Source organism: Fundulus heteroclitus, chromosome 20 (assembly GCF_011125445.2).
Source record: "Fundulus heteroclitus isolate FHET01 chromosome 20, MU-UCD_Fhet_4.1, whole genome shotgun sequence".
In the NCBI taxonomy this organism is placed as follows: domain Eukaryota; kingdom Metazoa; phylum Chordata; class Actinopteri; order Cyprinodontiformes; family Fundulidae; genus Fundulus; species Fundulus heteroclitus.
Genome location: NC_046380.1, coordinates 28,071,896 through 28,091,517, shown reverse-complemented (window position 1 = coordinate 28,091,517; position 19,622 = coordinate 28,071,896). Strand labels below are relative to the sequence as shown.

At 39.8% G+C, this 19,622-nt stretch overlaps 2 protein-coding genes across 5 annotated transcripts in view; both read left to right on the top strand.

Annotated features, from left to right (window-relative positions):
- Positions 1–1,523: 1,523 nt before the first annotated feature.
- tmem183a (transmembrane protein 183A) lies at positions 1,524–6,845 on the top strand. Its single transcript, XM_012874915.3, has 8 exons — positions 1,524–1,748; positions 1,944–2,033; positions 2,125–2,298; positions 2,385–2,544; positions 4,175–4,355; positions 4,562–4,642; positions 4,807–4,959; positions 5,783–6,845. The coding sequence occupies exons 1-8, from the start codon at positions 1,685–1,687 to the stop codon at positions 5,966–5,968; spliced, it is 1,089 nt and encodes a 362-aa protein (XP_012730369.2). The 5' UTR covers positions 1,524–1,684; the 3' UTR covers positions 5,969–6,845.
- A 4,938-nt stretch (positions 6,846–11,783) lies between these two features.
- The window catches only part of tfeb (transcription factor EB), a 44,917-nt gene continuing 37,078 nt past the window's right edge, over positions 11,784–19,622 (top strand). For 2 of the 4 annotated variants that reach the window (XM_012874919.3, XM_021322737.2), the window contains exon 1: positions 11,784–12,060. The gene's annotated coding sequence lies outside the window, so the exon portion shown is untranslated. Of the gene's footprint in view, positions 12,061–12,126; positions 12,149–19,622 lie in introns of those variants that run through there. The other 2 variants (XM_036152036.1, XM_036152035.1) reach the window with 2 other exon arrangements.

Sequence of the window (19,622 nt, the reverse complement as noted above, 5' to 3'; positions counted from 1 at the left end):
ATGCAGTTAATAACTGTGAAGCTGGAGGAAATAGATCATTTTTAAAAATTTTTCACTGAAAAAATATGGAAAGTAGGGTATACATTTATCTTCAGGAGGTGGGAGAGTCTGTTGACAGGAAGACTCTCATTTGTTCTGTCCACAAATCTGGCCTACATGGGAAAATGTAGAGATAAATTGTTCTTGATTCTGGCAACAATTTAAAATTGCTTTTCACCAACTCTGTTTATGGCGTCCTAAGATTGAGCAAATTAACAGAAAATAACCGTGGGGGGGGGGGGGGGGAATCCTTCACATGTGCAAATCTGATTTATACTTCACCGCAGAAGACTTGCAGCTGTACAGCGGTGAAAAAGGTGGTTCTACAAAGTAATAGTTCAAGGAGGGTGAGGGCAAATGCATGCCACACTTTATATGACAAAATGTATAAAAGAAGGCGTATGAACGTACTGTGCCTTTTGCAAGGCGCAGTATGTTCTTATTTTGGGTTTAAGCAATCAATTGTTTGGAGTTTTCCTTAAGGGCTAATCTTCAAATCTATCGATCAGGGCTGCTGAAAATGTTGTTTTAAGGTTGAGGTTATCTTCAAGGTGGAATCAATATGTTGGGTTGCAAAAAAAAAAAAAAAAAAAGAAAAGAAAAAAGAATACCCGTGAATGCATTTGAATGAATAGAATAAGTTCACAATGCAGGCAAATGTGGCCCTGTCAAGTCAAGTGACCAGGGCAGACACTTTAAAACAACTGTCAATGCATTTTTGTCGATATTTCATTTTTTATATCAGATTTGAGCCAATTCTAAATGTAGTCCTAATTACGACCTGTATCTTGTCTTTTTCAATTTGTATCTATCGATACAAATTACTTACTTATCGATGCAAATTACTTACTTATCGATACAAATTACTTACTTACATGCCACATTGTGACTGTCCTTTTCTGTAGAAACATGCATGCATACATATTTACGAGAAATACATTTTTATTTCCTTTTTTTATTTGTACCAAAATGTCTTCATTGAGAGCAAAGCTGAACAGGAGGAAGATTCTTTGTTGTAATAAGCAATTTAGCCATTGAAGCTGATTCTGAATATGTTCTGATTCCGCTGCGTGATGTAGCGGAGAAAAGGAACAACAAGAAAGCTAGAGATCAGATTAACATCACAGGGAATAAGAAAGAGGACATGTAAACGGATATACAAGCAAGTCCATTAAATTTTGATAAATTTTGTGTTATTTTTGCTGATAGAGAGTTTAGACATACGTCATATGCATACGTCAAAATAAAACAGCCATATACAACATATGCGCGCACGCACCCTAAAAATATAAATAAGTTTGATTAAACGGGACCAAACTTTACCCTAATTGTATGAACTGACATGTTGAAGAGCATTTAAAGGCACCTAGGTGTGGCTGAGCCACAAACTCTCTCAGCTGTCCCCAGAGGATGGCAGTATTGCTACTGAAAACATGTCACGTCGAGGAGGGAGAAGAAGACGCGAGAGTAGCCTTCGCTCTCGCGGGTCTTGTGGCGTGACGTCATTCCATGATGGCTGAAGACCCTGGCGGAACAGTTTTTAATTCTTCTGTTGTTTTTCTCTCTTTCTCCTTAACTCGGCTTGCCATAGAGCCATGGGAGGACTCGCAGCTCTGTTAGTCGTTTCTATATCGCTGGTATCGACATGCCCAAGAAAGGGAACCGAAAACGGCTGAAGTTTAAGGCCGGGGACGTTTGCTCGGAGTCAGGTAGCCTAGCATGGAGGAGGCTAAGCTTTCAAACCTGTCAACAGAGCCTTGTAGTTGGTGCTGGCACCCCAGCTCCATGAAACCAAGTTCTACTTTGTATAATAGACGAGAAGCTAAACATTTAGTCCGTGTTTAAAAGTTGTTTATCCTAGTCTTGTCTCGTTTAAGACCTTTTTTCTTCCCGGTTTATTTCAGTCACAGTTGCTGATTTTGCCAATGCCGACCCAGCCGTCGTGAAGTCGGGTAGAGTGAAGAAAGCCGTCGCAAATGCGATTGAAAAAGAAGGTAGAGGTTGACTGCCGCGCAGAGTACCGTGTCCCGAATGACAGCAACGCCTTATTGTTGTATTTTGTTTCTTCTAAATCCTTTGTCTCAGTGAAATTGCTGTGCGGGTTGGAAGCCTCGCAGGGCGCGGTGGAGGAGGTCCTCTCGTCCGCAGGGAGCGTCAGAGCCGACGCTGTGGGCAGCAGTGATGACCCTGACCCCGAGGACGACGAAGGGGAGAGTGAACTGAAAGAGGTCCGCAAGAAGAAAAACAAGAGAAAGAAAGGTACTGGTTTCAACGTTTGCTCTGCCTTGAGCCATTGTGAAATGTCATTTATTTCAAGTTTGTTCACTTTTTCTTGTTTTTCCCAGAAAGCAGTGAGAGCAGCGATGGGGAGGACTATCCAGTAGACATCTGGCTGGTGCTTTCCTCCTACATTCGACCCGAGGATGTGTGCAGATTTGCTTTGATCTGCAGGAATGCGTGGACAGTGACTTGCACCGCAGCTTTTTGGACCAGACTCTACAGAAGGTGATTAGTTCAGGGCTCCTTGGTCATCTTAAAAAATACTTTTTTTTGTAGAGATTAATCGAGAAGAGGTTTCCAGACGGGAAACTGAAAATGCTGATCTTTTTCCAATTAGTAAGTGCACCGTACATTTGAGCATCAGTGAGATGTTCGAAATAAGACGGTCACAATAATAAACATTTCAAGTCAATGATGATGCAGTTTTCTAAACCGTGGTGGGAAGAATAATGGGGTTATTTTTCATAAAACCAAAAAAAAACTAACAACATCACTGCATTTTAATTATTGTGTTTAGTGCAGAACCAATGGAACGCAAAAGGGCACGTGATTTTACAATGCATTGTGGGATGCGGTTGGCAGTTTCCAAGGCAACGGCTTTAGTTTATGTCACTGAATTGGTTGCAGTGCATTGAGACAGATGCAAAGTGCTTGAAAATGGACCGTATTAAAGCGATTGGCAATGGACTGTACCCAGACAAGACCCTGTTCCAAAGATTATCTATCTAAAAAAAAAATCTCTAGGATCGGTGGTGTTGATCCATATGATCATAACTGAACAAAGGATTTACATGACCTGCTGCCGCCGCCCACCACCATTCTCAGAAGCAGATCTTGCTTTCTCGTTAATGGAGTAAGTTTTCATACCAGCGGTGAATTCAGAAATGTTACGTCTTTAAAGGCTTAAAGCAACTTAAGGTGGGTCCAGCATCTCTAAATTCTTTCTTTTAAACAGAAAACTCGTCATTTCAGAGGTATGTAAACAACATACCGTCACCTCACAATGGTCCTTCTCCATTCTGGTGGCTGCAGGACTGATTTGTTTAAAATAATTTTCGTCCAGGCACACACTCTGCATTTATGCTGGAAATATTTAAGGGCTTGAAGCAGGGAATTTTCACAAAAAGGTCTTTACTTTTACATTGTATGCTAGCCGTGCTGTGTAAAACAGCAGAAAAACCTTTGATTCAACCGTACCAGCCTGAAAATGGTGCAAACGCACACATGTATCGGGATATGGCATCAAGAGGGAGGTTTGGTCGTGTCACGGATGCTGTCCAGAGTCTGAGCCCCTTGGCTTTGATTCCATGTTGGAAAACTGAAAATTCTCAATTCATCATTCTTTTTCCCCAAAGCGCTTGTGTGAATGACTGTGACAGTTAATGACACAGCATGTTTGCATTGTGTTTTTAACTTTTGAAAAACAAGAGAACAGAAAACAAAGAGCGTTGTGGATGAAGGCGGTGTGAACGAAGCTCATTTCCTGATGCCCAGACATTCCTCCATGCAGTGTGGTTGTTATGTCACCCTTTCAGGCCCAATAAGCAGGCCGGCGGACAGCTTTACCAGGGCCCGGGAAATCACTACCTTATTTTCAAATTTATTTTTTGGTTTTGTCATTACACGTGCTACTTTCCATCAATAAAAACCTGTAATTTTAGTCGGCGATTATTGAAATGAACGGATCCATTCTGCTCTGACCAGGCAGCCAGCCCCTACATCTGTTATCTTTGATGGGCAAATTGAAGTAGTGCAACAATAAAACGACAAACAAAATTGTCACCACTGTTAGGTTTGTGTTTAACTTTTATTTCTTTTATTTTTAACCTCCCACTTGCCGTCTGTTTTCTTAAAGGCACTACAGGATTGAAGTTGATCTGCCGTTTCGTCTCCAGCCTGCCTCCATAGATAGGATGCGCTGCCTGCGGGCCTGTGTGATTCGCTCCCTTTTCCATTTGTACGAGCCATTTAGCTTGCGTGTTTCAAAAATTCCTGCACTGCCAGAATCCACGCCCACAACGTTGCTCAACTCCAAGGTACATCAATCTTTGTGACTTGTTTCTTGTCTGTTTTTTTTTATTATTTTTTATAAAAGCTTTAACAAAGCCTATATTAGAAAAGGATTAGGGTTTGAAATAAATATTTGTGGTTTACACAGAAGGAAGATGGAAAATTGTTTCCTTGGCTAACATTTGACCTTATAAATATGTGCTTTTTAAAGCCCTATTATCTTTTGTTGTAGTGTTTACTCTTCTGGGTCAAAAAGGTGTCAGGGACCCGACCAGAAGTATTGTGGGAGTTCAACTTTAAATTTAAAAAGCAGGTAACACCCTGTCCCCCTTTTTTTCCCTTTTTAAATTACTTTGTGTGTGTGTGTGTGTGTGTGTAAAGGTGGCAGTTTTTTCAAATGAATAGTTTTGTTTGTTGTGACCCCTGCTGTGATAGCGAGCTATCTGAGTCCGTCTCTGTTCATCTCCATTCCTGCAGGGACGCATTAAGAATTGTTGCGGCAAGTCTTTGCACCTGCCCAGACAATATGAAGATGTTCACATGAATCCAGACTCTGACTGCTGCGTGCTTCAGGTCACCACGCTCAACTACATCTTCATCCCTGTAGTCATGGGCATGACTCTTACCTCGGCAAGTGGCTTTAATTTTCAGCAAGCTACCTGCTGCTGCTTCTTCTTTAAGACAAGTATATCCTACCTTGATAGCTAAATGATCATTCAGGGATGTCCTGACAGGATTTGTTCCTGATACCGATCCAAGTTCTTTAAGAAGAGACCCATACCCCTACTGCTCTATCTCCACATGCAGCATAATGTGCTGAGTCTTCCCTTGTTTATATGCCACCACGACAAACTTAAGCATGATAAGTTCTGAATTCAGCTGTAACATCTTTTTCGGACTTTAAGAAAAATTACAGCTGCACTGCCGACATTGCTCCTACTTCAGTTCCGTAGAGTTCCCTAGTTAGCTGTTGTTGTGATCACATGGGGTCGCCCGTGTGGGATACTAGCTCTGCTGGATGTAAATCCAGGAGCGGATTCGACAACGGAGCGGAATGCTAAATTTCCTTATATCAAAGATTTTAGATGCAGGCCGATATAATCCTAAACAAGTTGTTTTTTTTACCGATATCGGCCTTATTTATATCAGATCGGGACATCCGTAGTGCAAACTGCATCAATTTGTTTATTACTAAAAGGACTAATTCAATATTAAAATTCATCTTGGTAACATTGATAATGTGAAACCTTTGTCTATCTGAAGGGCAAATATAACGGCTTGATGACAATTTGGACTTGACCTTGAAGCCCTTTATTCTTTATTGGTGAACGCAAGTTTCTGAGCTGGAGATGAGAATTAATTATTCTCAAACTAATTCAAAAATGTATCTTAACCACCAGTTTTTCCCCTCCGTAGCCAATGCCCTAATCCGATCTTCTTATTTTGTTAACAGTTCACAATCAATGTGAGCACAGACATGCGTCACCACCGCGTTCGTCTGATGTTCCAGGACTCGCCTCTTCAGCGGGGAAAGAAGAGAGGGGATCACGGCGGGACGCAGGTGGTCTTGGATCCCGTGCACAGCGTGAAGCTCATGGACTGGTGGCATCCACTGTACCCTTCCTTACCCTACACATAAGACTGTTGCCCCCCCAGCAAACCAGGAAGTCCTACTGTTGATCCCAAAATTACCATAAAAAAAACCAAGACGAATAACAATCAATGAGACTTTTTGATTAAAACATTTAAAAAGGAAGCACTGACTTGATGAAAATCTGTCAATATTTCATCTGCAGCCACATGGAGAAGAGAAATACTTATTTGGTGGAATCGGCCGCTGTTGACCATTAAACAGACTCAGTTACGCAGGGTTTCAATTAAATGTTTCCAAATGATTCATTCTGGGTGAAATATTAGATTAACAGGGCAGTATATTGTCCCATTGTTCCAGTAGTTTCGTTAATGCCGGTTTCCAGTGAGACACTCATTTGTTTGCTTTTAGATCAGATGCATATCATTATTTTCTGGTTTACTTTTAATGGGAAACCCTTCTAACAATGTTCATCTGTGATCACTTTACAAGAAAGGGGCCAAAAAGACCGCTTCCTTCAGACATCATCCTCTGATCTGACGGGTTGTCTTTTTAATTGTTTACTGACAGCTTTGTTCTTTTGCTGCGCATTACTGCATTCACTGCCATAGGCAGCGTTATTCTGCCTTTGGGTTGACTATTTGGATCAATTATACTTGATGATGGGGACAATGCTAATATTTTCATTGGTTTAACCATTTTTAAGACTTCCAATAATATTTTTTTTTGCATGTCAAAGAAGAGTCAATAATTCAACCGCAATTCAACTTGTGCTATTGAAATTCTTGTTGGATGTTTTAGCACTTACCAAAGGACAACTGGATGTTTTAGGCTAGTAACTGTTTATGTGAAATTGGAGTTTAGGTGTATCAAATGAAAGGGGTTTTGATACTACTTCAATAAAACTACTGCTCATTCAATCTTCTCCACTCTTGTGTCTGTGATGAAAATGAACCGTAAAGGAATGGCTGCTGGCGTTTTTAAAAAGAAAATATTCAAGTGGATGGAGCTTTAACTCGTCCCTCCATCTTTTGTAACTGTCACAACCCCCACATGTTGCTTTCCCCACAGAAACTCATGAAGATTGACAACTCAAGTACAATTAAAATGTTATTTGTGCCTCCCTCTTTTGGTCACTTTTGGTATTACATGTGATTAATATTTAAACTATTAAGCTTTTCAGGTTAGTCGAGCTGTTCAGACTTTACTCTTATGCCATTTTACATGCTGCAGTAGTGTGTATGATATACATTTTCCAAGAGTAAATTTCTTCATAACAAATAATATAAAAAAAAAAAAACCTGTTATGTGTTAAATAAATTGGGATCTGACTTTTTGATCACAGGAGACCACCAGTTTGTTATATACCAACAGAAATATGTCACTCTGCAGCATGCTTTTTTGTGTAACAGATGTCCAGAGCTTGTGCTCGACATGTTTCAGTGCATATCAGATTTCCACTGTGCAGGTACACATGCGGTTCGATGAGTTCTCGGTGAAACTGAAACTGGCTCTGAGGCTGCTCACAACAAACCCGGCAACAGTGATTTACATTAAGGAGCACATGGTCTGATCTGGACTAAGACTTAATAAAGACTCAAAGTAAAACTCCGGCAAAAAGGTACTTTTTAGCTGGTACATTACCTACGTAAGAAATAAAGAGAGATGAAAAAATTACTTGGAGATTTAAGTGATGATGCAAACCATTCAGGCATAAAATCAGAAAATACCAGAATTACTTTTACCAACAGGAAACAATTATAAAAGCTCAATATATATTCATATGGTCAAATTTTCTTTTTTTCTGTCACCTGACTTAATTAAAATACAATTGTATTTACACTAGGTGTAAATCATGTCCAGAACTAGTACAAAGACAAAACAATCCAGAAGAATATACAAATAGATCTGACTAAAAGTTTGTCACTCATTTCAGAAAGTAAAACTTGTAAATTCAGTACAGATACAGTAAAGAATTTCAGTCCTGTCTTGTAATTTTGATGATCATGGTTTAGAGACACTGAAAGGCCAATATTCAGTGTCTCAGGAAATTAGAAAATTACAAAACACTGATTTAAATAAAGCATTTCTAGGTGTAAATGTTGAGCAATGGCCACATTATGGCTTACACGATTATGGGCGAGACTGCTGACTTGACAGGTGTCCAGAAGACAGTCACTGACTCTCTCCAGAAGGAGGGTAAGCCACAAAAGGTCTTTGCTAAAGAAGCTGGTTGTCCAGAGTGCTGTCTCCAAGAAGATAGTCATAGAAAATTGAGTGGAAGGAAAAAGTATGGTAGGTAAAGGTGCACCAGCAACAGTGATAGCCACAGCCTTGAGAGGATTGTGAGAATTTGAGGAGTTTCAGAAATAGTAGAAAAAGTTACTGTTAGTGGATGAAGAACCTCTAAGCACAGACTAATCCTACACATGGCTACAAACGTTGCATTCTTTGTGTCAAGCCATTAATGAACTGGAGACGTTAGCAGCGTCTTACCTGGGCATTTGCCCAGGTAAGACGCTGCTAACGTCTCCTAATCTAGGCCTAGGCCTAGTCTCCTAGGCCTAATCTGCTCCGTGGTCTAAAGTCCTATTTTGCATTTCATTTGTAAATCAAGGTTCTAGAGTCTGGAAGAGTGGAGCGGCACAAAATCCAAATTGCTTGAAGTCCAGTTTCTTTGATCTTTTGGGCTGTCATGTCGAATCTGCTGGTGTTGGTCCACTGTGTTTTCTGAGGTCCACGGTGCACTTCATGCATTCTTCTGCTGACAAGCTTTATGGAGATGCTGATTTAATTTTCCACCTGCCCACACTGCCAATGTTACCAAAAACCGGTTCTTGAGCGTGGTGTTACTTGGCTTTATTTGGTCAGCAAACTGGCCTGACCTGAACCCCAACGAGAATCTACAGAGAGCTGTCAAGAGGCAGCTGAGCTGAAGGCTGCTGTCACAGTAAGCTGGGCTTCCTGAACACCTCAGCAGAACTACATGCTGATTGTCACCATGCCACGCCGCTATGATGCTGTTATTCATGCAAAAGGAGGCTCAACCAAATACGAGTGCATAGAAATTAACATACTTTTAAGAAGCCTGACGTTTCTCTTTAAAAAAAAACTTTTGATCTGACAAAATCTGTAGGCCATAATGATCAAAACTATAATAAAGGCTTGAAATATGTCACTATATGTGTAATGAATATATATGAATTTCACTTTCTGAAATAAGTGACACAAATATGTAACTTTTTTGTCACATTAGCTGTTTTTAGTTGTACTTGTGTTTGTAAAATATATTTAAAGCCTAAATTAAAAATGAGAGCTGGTCATTGAGTTACATTCATCTACAGCTATATTTTCCAGACTAAAGGAATGCATGCAGAAGGCTTTGAACTGATCATCTGTTTTTGTTTTTTTATATAAGCAGACAAATATGCTCATTGACGTGAACAGAGGGCATCCAGATGGAAATTTTTGAAATATACTGGTTCAAAAAGTTAAAGGAAGACTTTTTATTCAGAGTATAATATCAAGTCAGTTAAACTTCAGAAATATTGATCTGGTTGGTTCAGTAGTAGAGGGGGGTTGGTAATCCGTGTCGGCTGTTTCGTTCTTAACGCCACAGGTGCACTGAAGGGGTAAAAATGAGACAACCCCCAAAAACCCCCTCCTCCTTTTTTGACTGCTTTTCAGTTGTTTTGCATTTGGCCAGAGTCAGTGTCACCATTGAGGCGATACCCGCACCCTACAGAGGTTGTGCACCTCAGAATCTCCAGGAGCTCGGTGATGCCCTCGTCAAAGTCCCCAATGTTGTCAGGGATGCATACACACACACACACACACACACACACACACACACACACACACACACACACACACACACACACACACACACACACACACACACACACACTGAGGCCAGACAAACTACCGAGAACCCTTTGGAGCTGCTGCAATGAAATTTCAGCAAGCTGGACTAGCCCTCTGCAACTGTTTTTCATTTGAGAATTTTAGTTTTTGTCAATTAATGTGGCATCTTTTTGTTCCTATCACATTGCCCATTCCCTATCAGTATGTATATCCAGCATAATTTATTTTTTTATTGCAATGTGTTGTGTTTTCACCGCTTTTCTTTAATTTTTACTAGCACTGTGTAACCACCTGCATTCAATTTCATTAATTTGTAATGCAGGTCAACAAATCCCACAGGGTTAATGTAGGTTTTTTTTTGTATAATAGAAACTTTTACTTCTTGGAAGCAGAATAAAGTCTCAAAGCACTTCATTGTTAGAAAACAGCTGCAGTAAAGGCCTGGTAAATAATAACAAAGTAGGAATTCTGCAGCGATGTTCATGGATTACAAACATACCGGTTTTTACCTGCAAAAACAAACAACTTAAACATTTCATTATGACTTGAAGACGTGTGTTAAACCTGTTCTTTTCACCTGAAGCTGTTATTCCATCTGTTTATTTTTGCTGTCAACCTTAAACATGTTTTGTTATAAATACAATGAGGGTAGGACTAATACCCTCATCTTTCTGGATCTAACAATAGCATTTCAAAAACTGTCCTAAACAACCTACTTTCTCTAAAAGGTAGGCCAAACATTTAGACTTAAAAACAACCGACGAATGAAAGTGTTTAAAAACATTACCTTGTAAAACTGTCCATAACCTTTTAACTATTTAATATTTTGTTGATTTACAACCACACACTTCTATGTATTGTATGTGAAATGCACAAAGACAAATAATGCTTTTAATTTCAGAGAAAAAAAAGATATTAAAAAAGTAAATTGCATCTGTATTCAGGTCTCCTGAGTGAAACATTTAACTGCAGTTACATGAGAGGTTTTTAGAGATTTCTGTCATTTGCAAAATAGCTCAAGCAACTCAGTGAGATTGGATGAGAGCATCTGATAGCATCAGTTTCCTGGTTTTGCACAGATTTTTATTTGCCTGGGCCTTTCTAGCATATGAAAAGGATTTGATCTAAACCATTGTAGCTCAGGCTGTATGTCTTGGGTTGTGGTGTCACTGGATAGGCCTCCGGTATTTCTTTCCGTCCAACATCTCATCAACTCTGACCCGATTTCCTGTCCTTGCTTTAAAACAAAATGCGCTCCCACAGCTTGATACCACCATGTTTCACTGTTGGTAATGATGTGTTCAGGGTCATGTGTGATCGTAGTTTTTTGGCATAAACTGAAAAATGTCTCCTCTAACCTAGGGCTGCGCAATATATCACAAAGTCATCATCACTGCAATATCACAGATTGCAGTGTGCATATTGCAATAGACCGCCTGGAGTGCAATAAGTGTTAGCAAATTATTTAAGCATCCTGCGTGCAGGCTCTCAGTGCCCCTATTGTTAGGTGACATTTGTTCTTTAATGCCACAGAAAAGTTTGAGAAGGTAAAAAGGTGGTACAAATGATAATGAACTACAGATAGGTTGTTTCACTGCCAAAACATCAATTTAGATCAAATATGATAAAGTTAGTGGTTGTAACGAGACAAGGTAGGGAACAAGTCAGGAAGTATGAGTACTTCTGGAATAGGGTAGAGAGCATAGATTATCTGGATAAAGAGCCAACATAAAGATTAGCATGCTCATTTCCTGTTGCAAAATTATTATTATTATTATTATTATTATTATTATTATTATTATTATTATTATTATTATTATTATTATTATTATTAGGCTTCATCTAATGATCAGATCAAGTGAATAAAAACACCTTTCAAGTATTTGGAACACCAATGGGGCACACGTCATCATCCGAAAAGTCTAAGAACAGCGGAGGATGAGCAACAACTACATTACCCATAATCCCGTTAGCGGTTTGCCATTGGTGGTGGCACAGGTGACCGCAGACGCTCTGAGTTGTGACAACATCTCGACCGTCAAAACGAAAACAATTTAGGAAACCGAAGTGCGAGCAGCTGTCTGCTCCCAGAATGTGGAAACCCTGAGAAACCTAGAACCGCTCAACTTTTCTAGCTTGTCTCCGTTTGGTTTCGGACTTTTATTTTGCCGTTCCCGTTTGACAGCCGCTGGCGGGTCTGGTATCTGGGCACAGGGAAGCGGACGCGCACTTTTTTTTTCTTCAACCTGACGCGTTCTGTCTGACCTTCAGAGCGGGTGAGTTATATTTCGGCGGCACCACTTGGAATAAAGCCTCGGCTAAAACCCCCGCTGCGTCTGGAAACCCAGGCGGAGCGAATCTGAAGTGCGTATTTCCTGCTTTTACAGACCAGAACATGTCGTTAATAGACATTTTAAAAGTTTATTCTGCACGGGCTCCAGCCTCGGTTTTCGATGGACATTATTTTTTTTCAACTTTTGCTATGTCACTCCAAAAACAAGACCGGTTTTACACCCACATTTTACCTAAGTGTAAGGTAATTGTCAAGCGTCACAAATCCTTTAGTGCTGCTGGTGATGATCTGCTGGTTGCAGCCCACAATAATTTCTCAATGAGCTTAGATGCAACATTTGCAGATTGAATCAGTTATAATAGTCACCGAGAAGAAAATCAAAGTCATAGTCATCGGTTTATTTAGAAACATCGCTGCCAGATTTATGGTTTCCTGTCACCTTAAGATTGGGGTGGAAAACAAGATAAATTATATATATAAAAAATGCATTCAACAGAACATGCAGAGCACCATTCTCCCCCTTCACCGACATCTGGGAGTCTGGAGGGAGCTGCCCTTCTTGCCATTTATAAGCTTGTAGCCTGGTCGGTATCAGTGACAACACCTCAGCGGTGGGGTATGCTGCTATGTATAAGCGGTGACTGTAAACTGTACAGTGTGTAATACTCTGCTGCTTATTCAAGCCCTGTGCCTGACTGTCCTGCGTGGCGCCAACACCGAAATAACGAAGGCGCTGCCGACCAGTTATACTCCTTTTGTTGGCCTCGATTCGTTCGAGGTGTGTGTGCGTGTGTGTGGACGAGTTGAGAAAGAACGGCCTGTTGTCGTCCAGTTCGTGGGCCTGATATTTGAGCTCAGTGACATGTATTGCCGCAATCTGCTTTATAGGTTCATATGCAAGTTGCTTTCATACGTGCTTTTTATATTTCTTGTCTTGCTTTTTCCCTCCGTTGCGTAGAATGTTCGTCTTCGTCGACCGCTGCATGCATGCATGCATGCGTGCCTCCTTGGATTACAACAGCAAAGTGACATTAGGCCCGACTCTCTGATCTTTGACCTCGGTGTCTGGCCTCTGTCATCAGACATGTTGTGCTGCAAAGAGCAGCATAAGGTCCAGTGATCAGGGCTTAAACGTGTCAGTGAGTGCACTTGTAAGTGATGAGTGCAGGGCCTTCAAAAAGTATTCATTCCCCATTGACCGTTACACCTTTTATTTTTTTAACATTAAAGCCTCAGGAAACATTGTTTTATTCTGATTTAGCACAAAGTAGTGAAGCGGAAGGTGATTGAGACATGGTCTTGATTTTTTTTTGTTCCTTTTATACATTTGAAAATCTAAAAATTAGAACATCTCGACTTTCACCCCTTTACTCTGATACCCCCAAATGAAACCCAGGGCAAATAAATGAAATCATGTGACGGTTAAATGACGCCCATCTGCGTGGACAGGTGGACTACGTAAGCAGCAACACGGTATAGCACCCTCAAGACCCCATCCTCTCTGGGGAAACATGTTGGTGGTAGAACCATGCTTTGTGCAGACTCCTCGTCAGCAGGGCGCGGATGCTACCAGGGATGCAGCCATGGTGGTGGTGGAGGTGGTATGGTGGTGAGCATAGCTGCCTTCTTAGGAGTTGACCTGTGTTTGATTCCCAGCTATGGCATATGTCATAGGAAAGTTAGAGTAACTTAAACTTTTATGGGGAGTGGTGGATTAGAGCATTGTGCTTTTGTCCCAGAGGTTCTGGGTTCGATTCCCACAAACTGCCAACCTGGTTCCCTGAGCAAAGACCCTTAGCTCAAGAATGCTCCTGTGCGCTGCACAATGGCAGCCCACTGCGCCCTAAAGGATGGGCTAAGTGCAGAGGACAAGATTTGTTGGAGTAAATCCAAAGACAAATAAAGATTATTATTATTATTATTATTATTATTATTATTATTATTATTATTATTATTATTATTATTATTATTATTATTATTATATGCAGGGCAGATCTGTTAAGTCTTGAAACTAGGCTCAAAGTCCTGTTCCAGCAGCACAATGAGCCAATGAGAGGAATGGTTAGGTCAATACATATTTATGTGTTTTAAAATGGTCCAGTTTAAGTCAAGACATGCACTACAAAAAGGGAATAAAAGCTAAGTAAACTTTTCTTGAAATTAATGTATTTGTCCTTGATTTGAGCAGGTAAATAATCTTATCTGCCAATGGAATGATTATTTTACCCCTAAAATAAGATGAATAGATATACTGCACTTGAAAGAAGATATAGAGATGAGTTGCTCCTACTTTAAGGGCAACAATCATATTCCATTGGCAGATAAGATTATGTACTTGCTCAAATCAATGACAAATACACGAATTTCAAGAACATTTTATTCACGGTACTTAGTTTTTTCTTTTACTTACTCTGTGCCAAGACTCGAAAAGTCCTCATTTTAGTCCAGCTGAGCTTGAGCTATTTTGCAAAGAGTAATTAACAGAAATTCTAGTCTCTAGATGTGAAAAGCTGGTAGAGACATGTTGCAACTGTAATTGCTGCAAAAGGTGGTTCTACAAGCTATCGCTTCAATGCAGCTGAATATCCACGCACAATAGACGTTTAGGAGTCCTGTTTGTAAAAACAACAATAATGACCATGTATCCTTTACCTTCCACTTCACAGCTATGCACTACTTTCTGTTGGTCTGTCACATGTTATCAAATGCAATGAAACACATAGGATTATGTCGTTCCAGCGTGTTAATGTCTGGAAAAGCTCAAGACATAAGAACACTTGTGCAAGGCATTGTACACCTATGAACCTTTGTTCAGGTTTTGGTATACTTCCGTTATGATTTATTTACCTTCTAAGAAATAACTCTTGAGACATCAGCTTTGGCAGAAATGGTGTTGTGTAATCAAACACGGGGACGCTGGGCACGATAAATTGAAAATGTAGAGCTCAGCTATCCAAGAAAACAAATAAAATTTATTCTCTCACATATTTCACATTTTAGGTCTTGTTAATGTATATTTACTTTTCGCCATGATCAAATGTTTATGAAATTAATTACTGTTGTATAATTGTTCTTATGAGACCGAATGATGTTAAATGTTTCTTTTTATTTCTCCTTTGCCTTGAGTCACTTCCAGTAAGATGAGTTTTGAGAGGGAAGTTATGCAAGAGCATCAATAATTTTTGGACACATCACATTGTTTCAGAAGTTTCGTTATAAAAATCCGTCAGAAATATGTTGCAGGGTCGTGCTCTATTACCATTAGTAATTGCAAATAAACGAACTGAGCATATTTTTGGGTTTAAGGAGAGTCAATTATGTATACTTTAAAGCATTAGAGTAATCTACAATATGCCTACCGTTATCCCACTTGTTCACGCTCTGTTTCCAATCCTTTATCTTTATTTAGTCCATAAATGAAAACATTTCCATCATTTAACCAAATATTAAAAATGGATCCACTTTGCACTTGCACTGGCGCAGAGTTTAGCTGGAACTGATCCAGAACATTCGCATGAGAATAAACGAGCTTAATTTGATTATCGTTGCACAGTTTAATCATGTGACCCTAAGCGTGTTTACTGTAAAATACAAGTATTTTTCATGAAATCAGAGGTCTTGGTTTAAAAAAAAAAAAAAAAAAAAAAAAGCACCGAACTGGGATTGCAGCATGAAAAACAATCAGACGATGACAAAATGTGTCACATGACCAATAACCAAGTCACGCACTCTCCTTCTTTAGATCTGCTCTAGGAACACATTCATTGTGGTGTTAGTTTGATACGTTTATGCAGAATTATGGCATTAATTTATTCCCAAGCCTGCATTAATTATATAAACAAATGTTTTACTGACAAAAGAACAACAAGTAATCTCATACACATTACACTGATTCTCTATGGATCTGGAGCCCGTTGAATGATACTTAGAGGTCAAAATGTCATGGCTGACTTGTGCATCTGTCAACAAAAGCTAACCTCTCTTAAAATTAACCCTATTATACTGGCATTTGACCTTTTACATGTTATGCTGCAATTTCTTCCTCTTTTCCTATATATGGAAAATATACAATGCTATGAAACTGCATTTCTTTAAGCAAGATATAGATGTAGTGTCTTCCCTCAGATAGATAGATAGATTGATAGATGATCAAATGTGACTTGAAGAATAGGACTTGATCAAATTGTGTCTTGTAAAGTAAACATGTTTAATGTTTTTTTATCACAGTTTGCTGTTGTTGAGGCGAGGAGCGGATTAGAAATTCGACCGACTTTCTGAGTGGGAAGTTCGACTTTAGGGGGGGGTGTTCCAGTTGATTCTTCCGACTCAAAAGTCAGACTTTCTGAGTTCTGACTGCAACTGGAATGCAGCACGAGGGCAAGAGTTTAAGAAGATATCAGGAAGGCTGGATAGCATTTTGCAACTGGAAATATCAAACAAGTTTGGATAAGAAATGTTGGAAACCTTCAGGAAATCTTACCCCCAGATACCACATCCTCCGTGATTCCTCCGTCCCATTCATGTACGTGCATGTCTGACTGATGGAGCGACTACCTTGTTATTTTAATTAATGAGAACAGTTCCACATCCTCCATTACTACTCCGAACGTCTCCGTCAGTGGACCCGCTTTCTGTCATTCACCGTCTCAATATGGAACAAGTCCAATTTTCTGCTTTGTGCGGGTCTCTGGGCTCCAGCCGGATCAAGCTCCACAATTGCAATCAAATCAAACAGAAAAAAAGAACGTCAACAACATCCAGTTTGTCAAATTTAAATGGTGTAAATAGAGATTAACCACAAATTAAATACTTTTTAAAAAATATTCACAATAATATTAACTGTTTGGTTTAAATATCGGATGCAAACCACTCTTTTTGCACATTATAAGGAAGCAGATTTGTCTTTTCAACATTTAATTTGAAACGTGGCAATCCTCTCCGAATAGATTTACATTCTGCTTGCTTGCATGATGGGACATGCTCTCCTCGGGCTCTTAGAAACGTGGGAGTGGAGGCAGACGGAGTAACCGCGGATGTAGTAGGCTTTTCTTGTCACGGACTCACGGAGGCAGTCTGGAATGGAGCGAACAGGTAAAGGAGCAGAGGATGTGAAATTACGGGGTAAGAGTAAATGTCTTCATTTTGTAAAAAATTGTAAAAAAAAAAAAAAGTTTTGTAAAAACTTTTTCAAATGCAATATCTGATAATGGGTTTACTTACTTGATTTGTTAATTAATTTATAGATGTCCAAGCCATGATAACTGCACTAAAGACTAATTTAGGTCTTAGTTGTAAAATATCTGTTAATCCCCATTTTACAGCAAGAGCTGTATAGATATCAGACATTCATACGTTTACATCAGGATGTAGATTTTGCAGCAGGCTTGTTTCTTATTGTCTTGATGAAACGATTTTAGCTGTCAGCCAGCGTGTCCAGATGAATTCAGAAGGGGTTGCCGTTGAGTATGGGTATGCGTGTTGCAACTAGATAATCCATCTTGTCATCCAAGGTATGAACACGAGCAGGGCAGAGGTGTGCTATCTTATGTGCTGTCGAGCCACCACCGTTGTTGGTCACACGGCTCCTCCATAACAACCTCGGTTGAAGACACACATTTTCCTGCCGCACATCCTGTGGATGCGAGCGCATCCTCTGAACAGCCAATGCTAGTCGATGGTTAATTAGCTCTAATTGGCTTGTTTTGCCCATAATAGCATTCTGTTCTAATGTTTTCATAACTTGGACACTAATTATGTAAGGTATAACCACTTATGTAACAGAAGGTATGTGTTACTCAACGACAGGAATGGAAATACAAGATGTGTTTTTTTTTTTTTTTTTTTTTTAGTTTTCCTGCCCTGCTCCTAAAAAGAGGTTTGTTTCCAGGGTTTCAGGATGAAAGGGATCTAGCACAGAACGCACAGTCATAAACACACTTGGCTGTGAGGTGACTGTCAGCGAAGTCAGAGGTCACTGGCAAGCATGTAGAGCAGCGGTGACAGCTGATGGACTTGTTGTGCTCTTTCCACTTGCACAGCTGCAACTTGCCCAGCTGGCCAGCAGACATAAAGAGAGCACAGAGGAGGATGAGGAGAGCGCAGGAATCAAGATCATTATGCTTTCTTTTAGTAAGATTTTGTTGGTGAGTTTATGGTTTTTTTTTTATGCCATCTGACATAAAGTCGGAGTGCTGCCATGCCAAAGTGGGCTTTTTCTTCCGTTGCGTTGCTTCTCTGAAAGCTCATCTTCATTGAGCTCGCCTGCTTAAGAGTGTCAGTGATGGGATTAATTTTCCTCAGGTAAACAGAGACCCGCACATCATATCCGCAGAGTAGGGCACACACACACACACACACACACACACGAAAATGCTAAGACAGACAAGCAAGTTTGCTTGGTTCAGTGGATGTACTCTAGTGTGAAAGAGCATCAGGTGTGTGTAAACACAGCTTCATCTGTTTGCCATATGGACACATCTTCCGTGACGTAGACGGTGGTCGTGCCGCTTTGGGATCACACCAAGAAAAGGCGTATTAGGAACGGTCTCTGTGGTGATCTGGAGTTCCCTTGGGGACACGGAATCGGGCGAAACAGCAACATAACTCAGACCTTTTCTCAAAAAACCTGGGGCATGACAGCGTGGCATGTGCTAAATGACAACATGACCCATGATCGATCCGAGGTGAGTGTGGGTGGGCCATTTTAGAGCATGTGCTGATTGTATGACTCCACTTCCTCATCTTATCTCCATTCCACGGTTTCATATCCTCTTTTGAGCAACAGACGGTAGTGACACTCTTGCGCTGTCTCTTTTCTGTGCAAGAAGGTCGTTTTAAGCTGCACATGTAAAGCTTGTACTGCTGCTGCCCAGCTGTGGATGTTTGGACCATTTGCTTATTAGTATGAACCGCAGGGTTCACTCGGATGTGACTTTGAAATCCCATGGCTTTTACGGCCCTAAAACTAATTTCACTGTTATATTTTGTCTCCTTACTGATATGTTTATCAACTTCCAATGATAATTGTCAAGATGATGAAAATTCTAAAAATAAAAAATAAATACAAAAAGTTCACTGACTATGTTAATAAGGAAGACAGCAAGTAACATGGCTAAGAAAGTAATAGGTAATAAACTGATTATGGAAAAAAGTTTGAATTTCCAGACTTCTGTCATATTTCCAGACTTCTGTCATCTAAATGATAAGAGTTTGTAAAGTTCTCTCTATCTATCTATCTATCTATCTATCTATCTATCTATCTATCTATCTATCTATCTATCTATCTATCTATCTATCTATCTATCTATCTATCTATCTATCTATCTATCTATCTATCTATCTATCTATCTATCTATCTATCTATCTATCTATCTATCTATCTATCTATCTATCTATCTATCTATCTATCTATCTAACACTGCTGAAAAGGAAGTCAACCTAATCTTTAATGGTTTTAAAAAAAATAGAAGAAAATGTTTTTTTTACGTTACTTTTCATAATGTCCTTAACAACAACAACAAAAAACATGGATGGAGCCATAATCAC

Bases quoted from the DNA above. Each gene is read 5' to 3' on its own strand.
- tmem183a (XM_012874915.3), top strand. From the start codon at position 1,685: ATGCCCAAGAAAGGGAACCGAAAACGGCTGAAGTTTAAGGCCGGGGAC. The intron at 1,749-1,943 runs GTAGCCTAGCAT...GGTTTATTTCAG, and splicing joins GGACGTTTGCTCGGAGTCAG to TCACAGTTGCTGATTTTGCC. The intron at 2,299-2,384 runs GTACTGGTTTCA...TGTTTTTCCCAG, and splicing joins GAAAAACAAGAGAAAGAAAG to AAAGCAGTGAGAGCAGCGAT.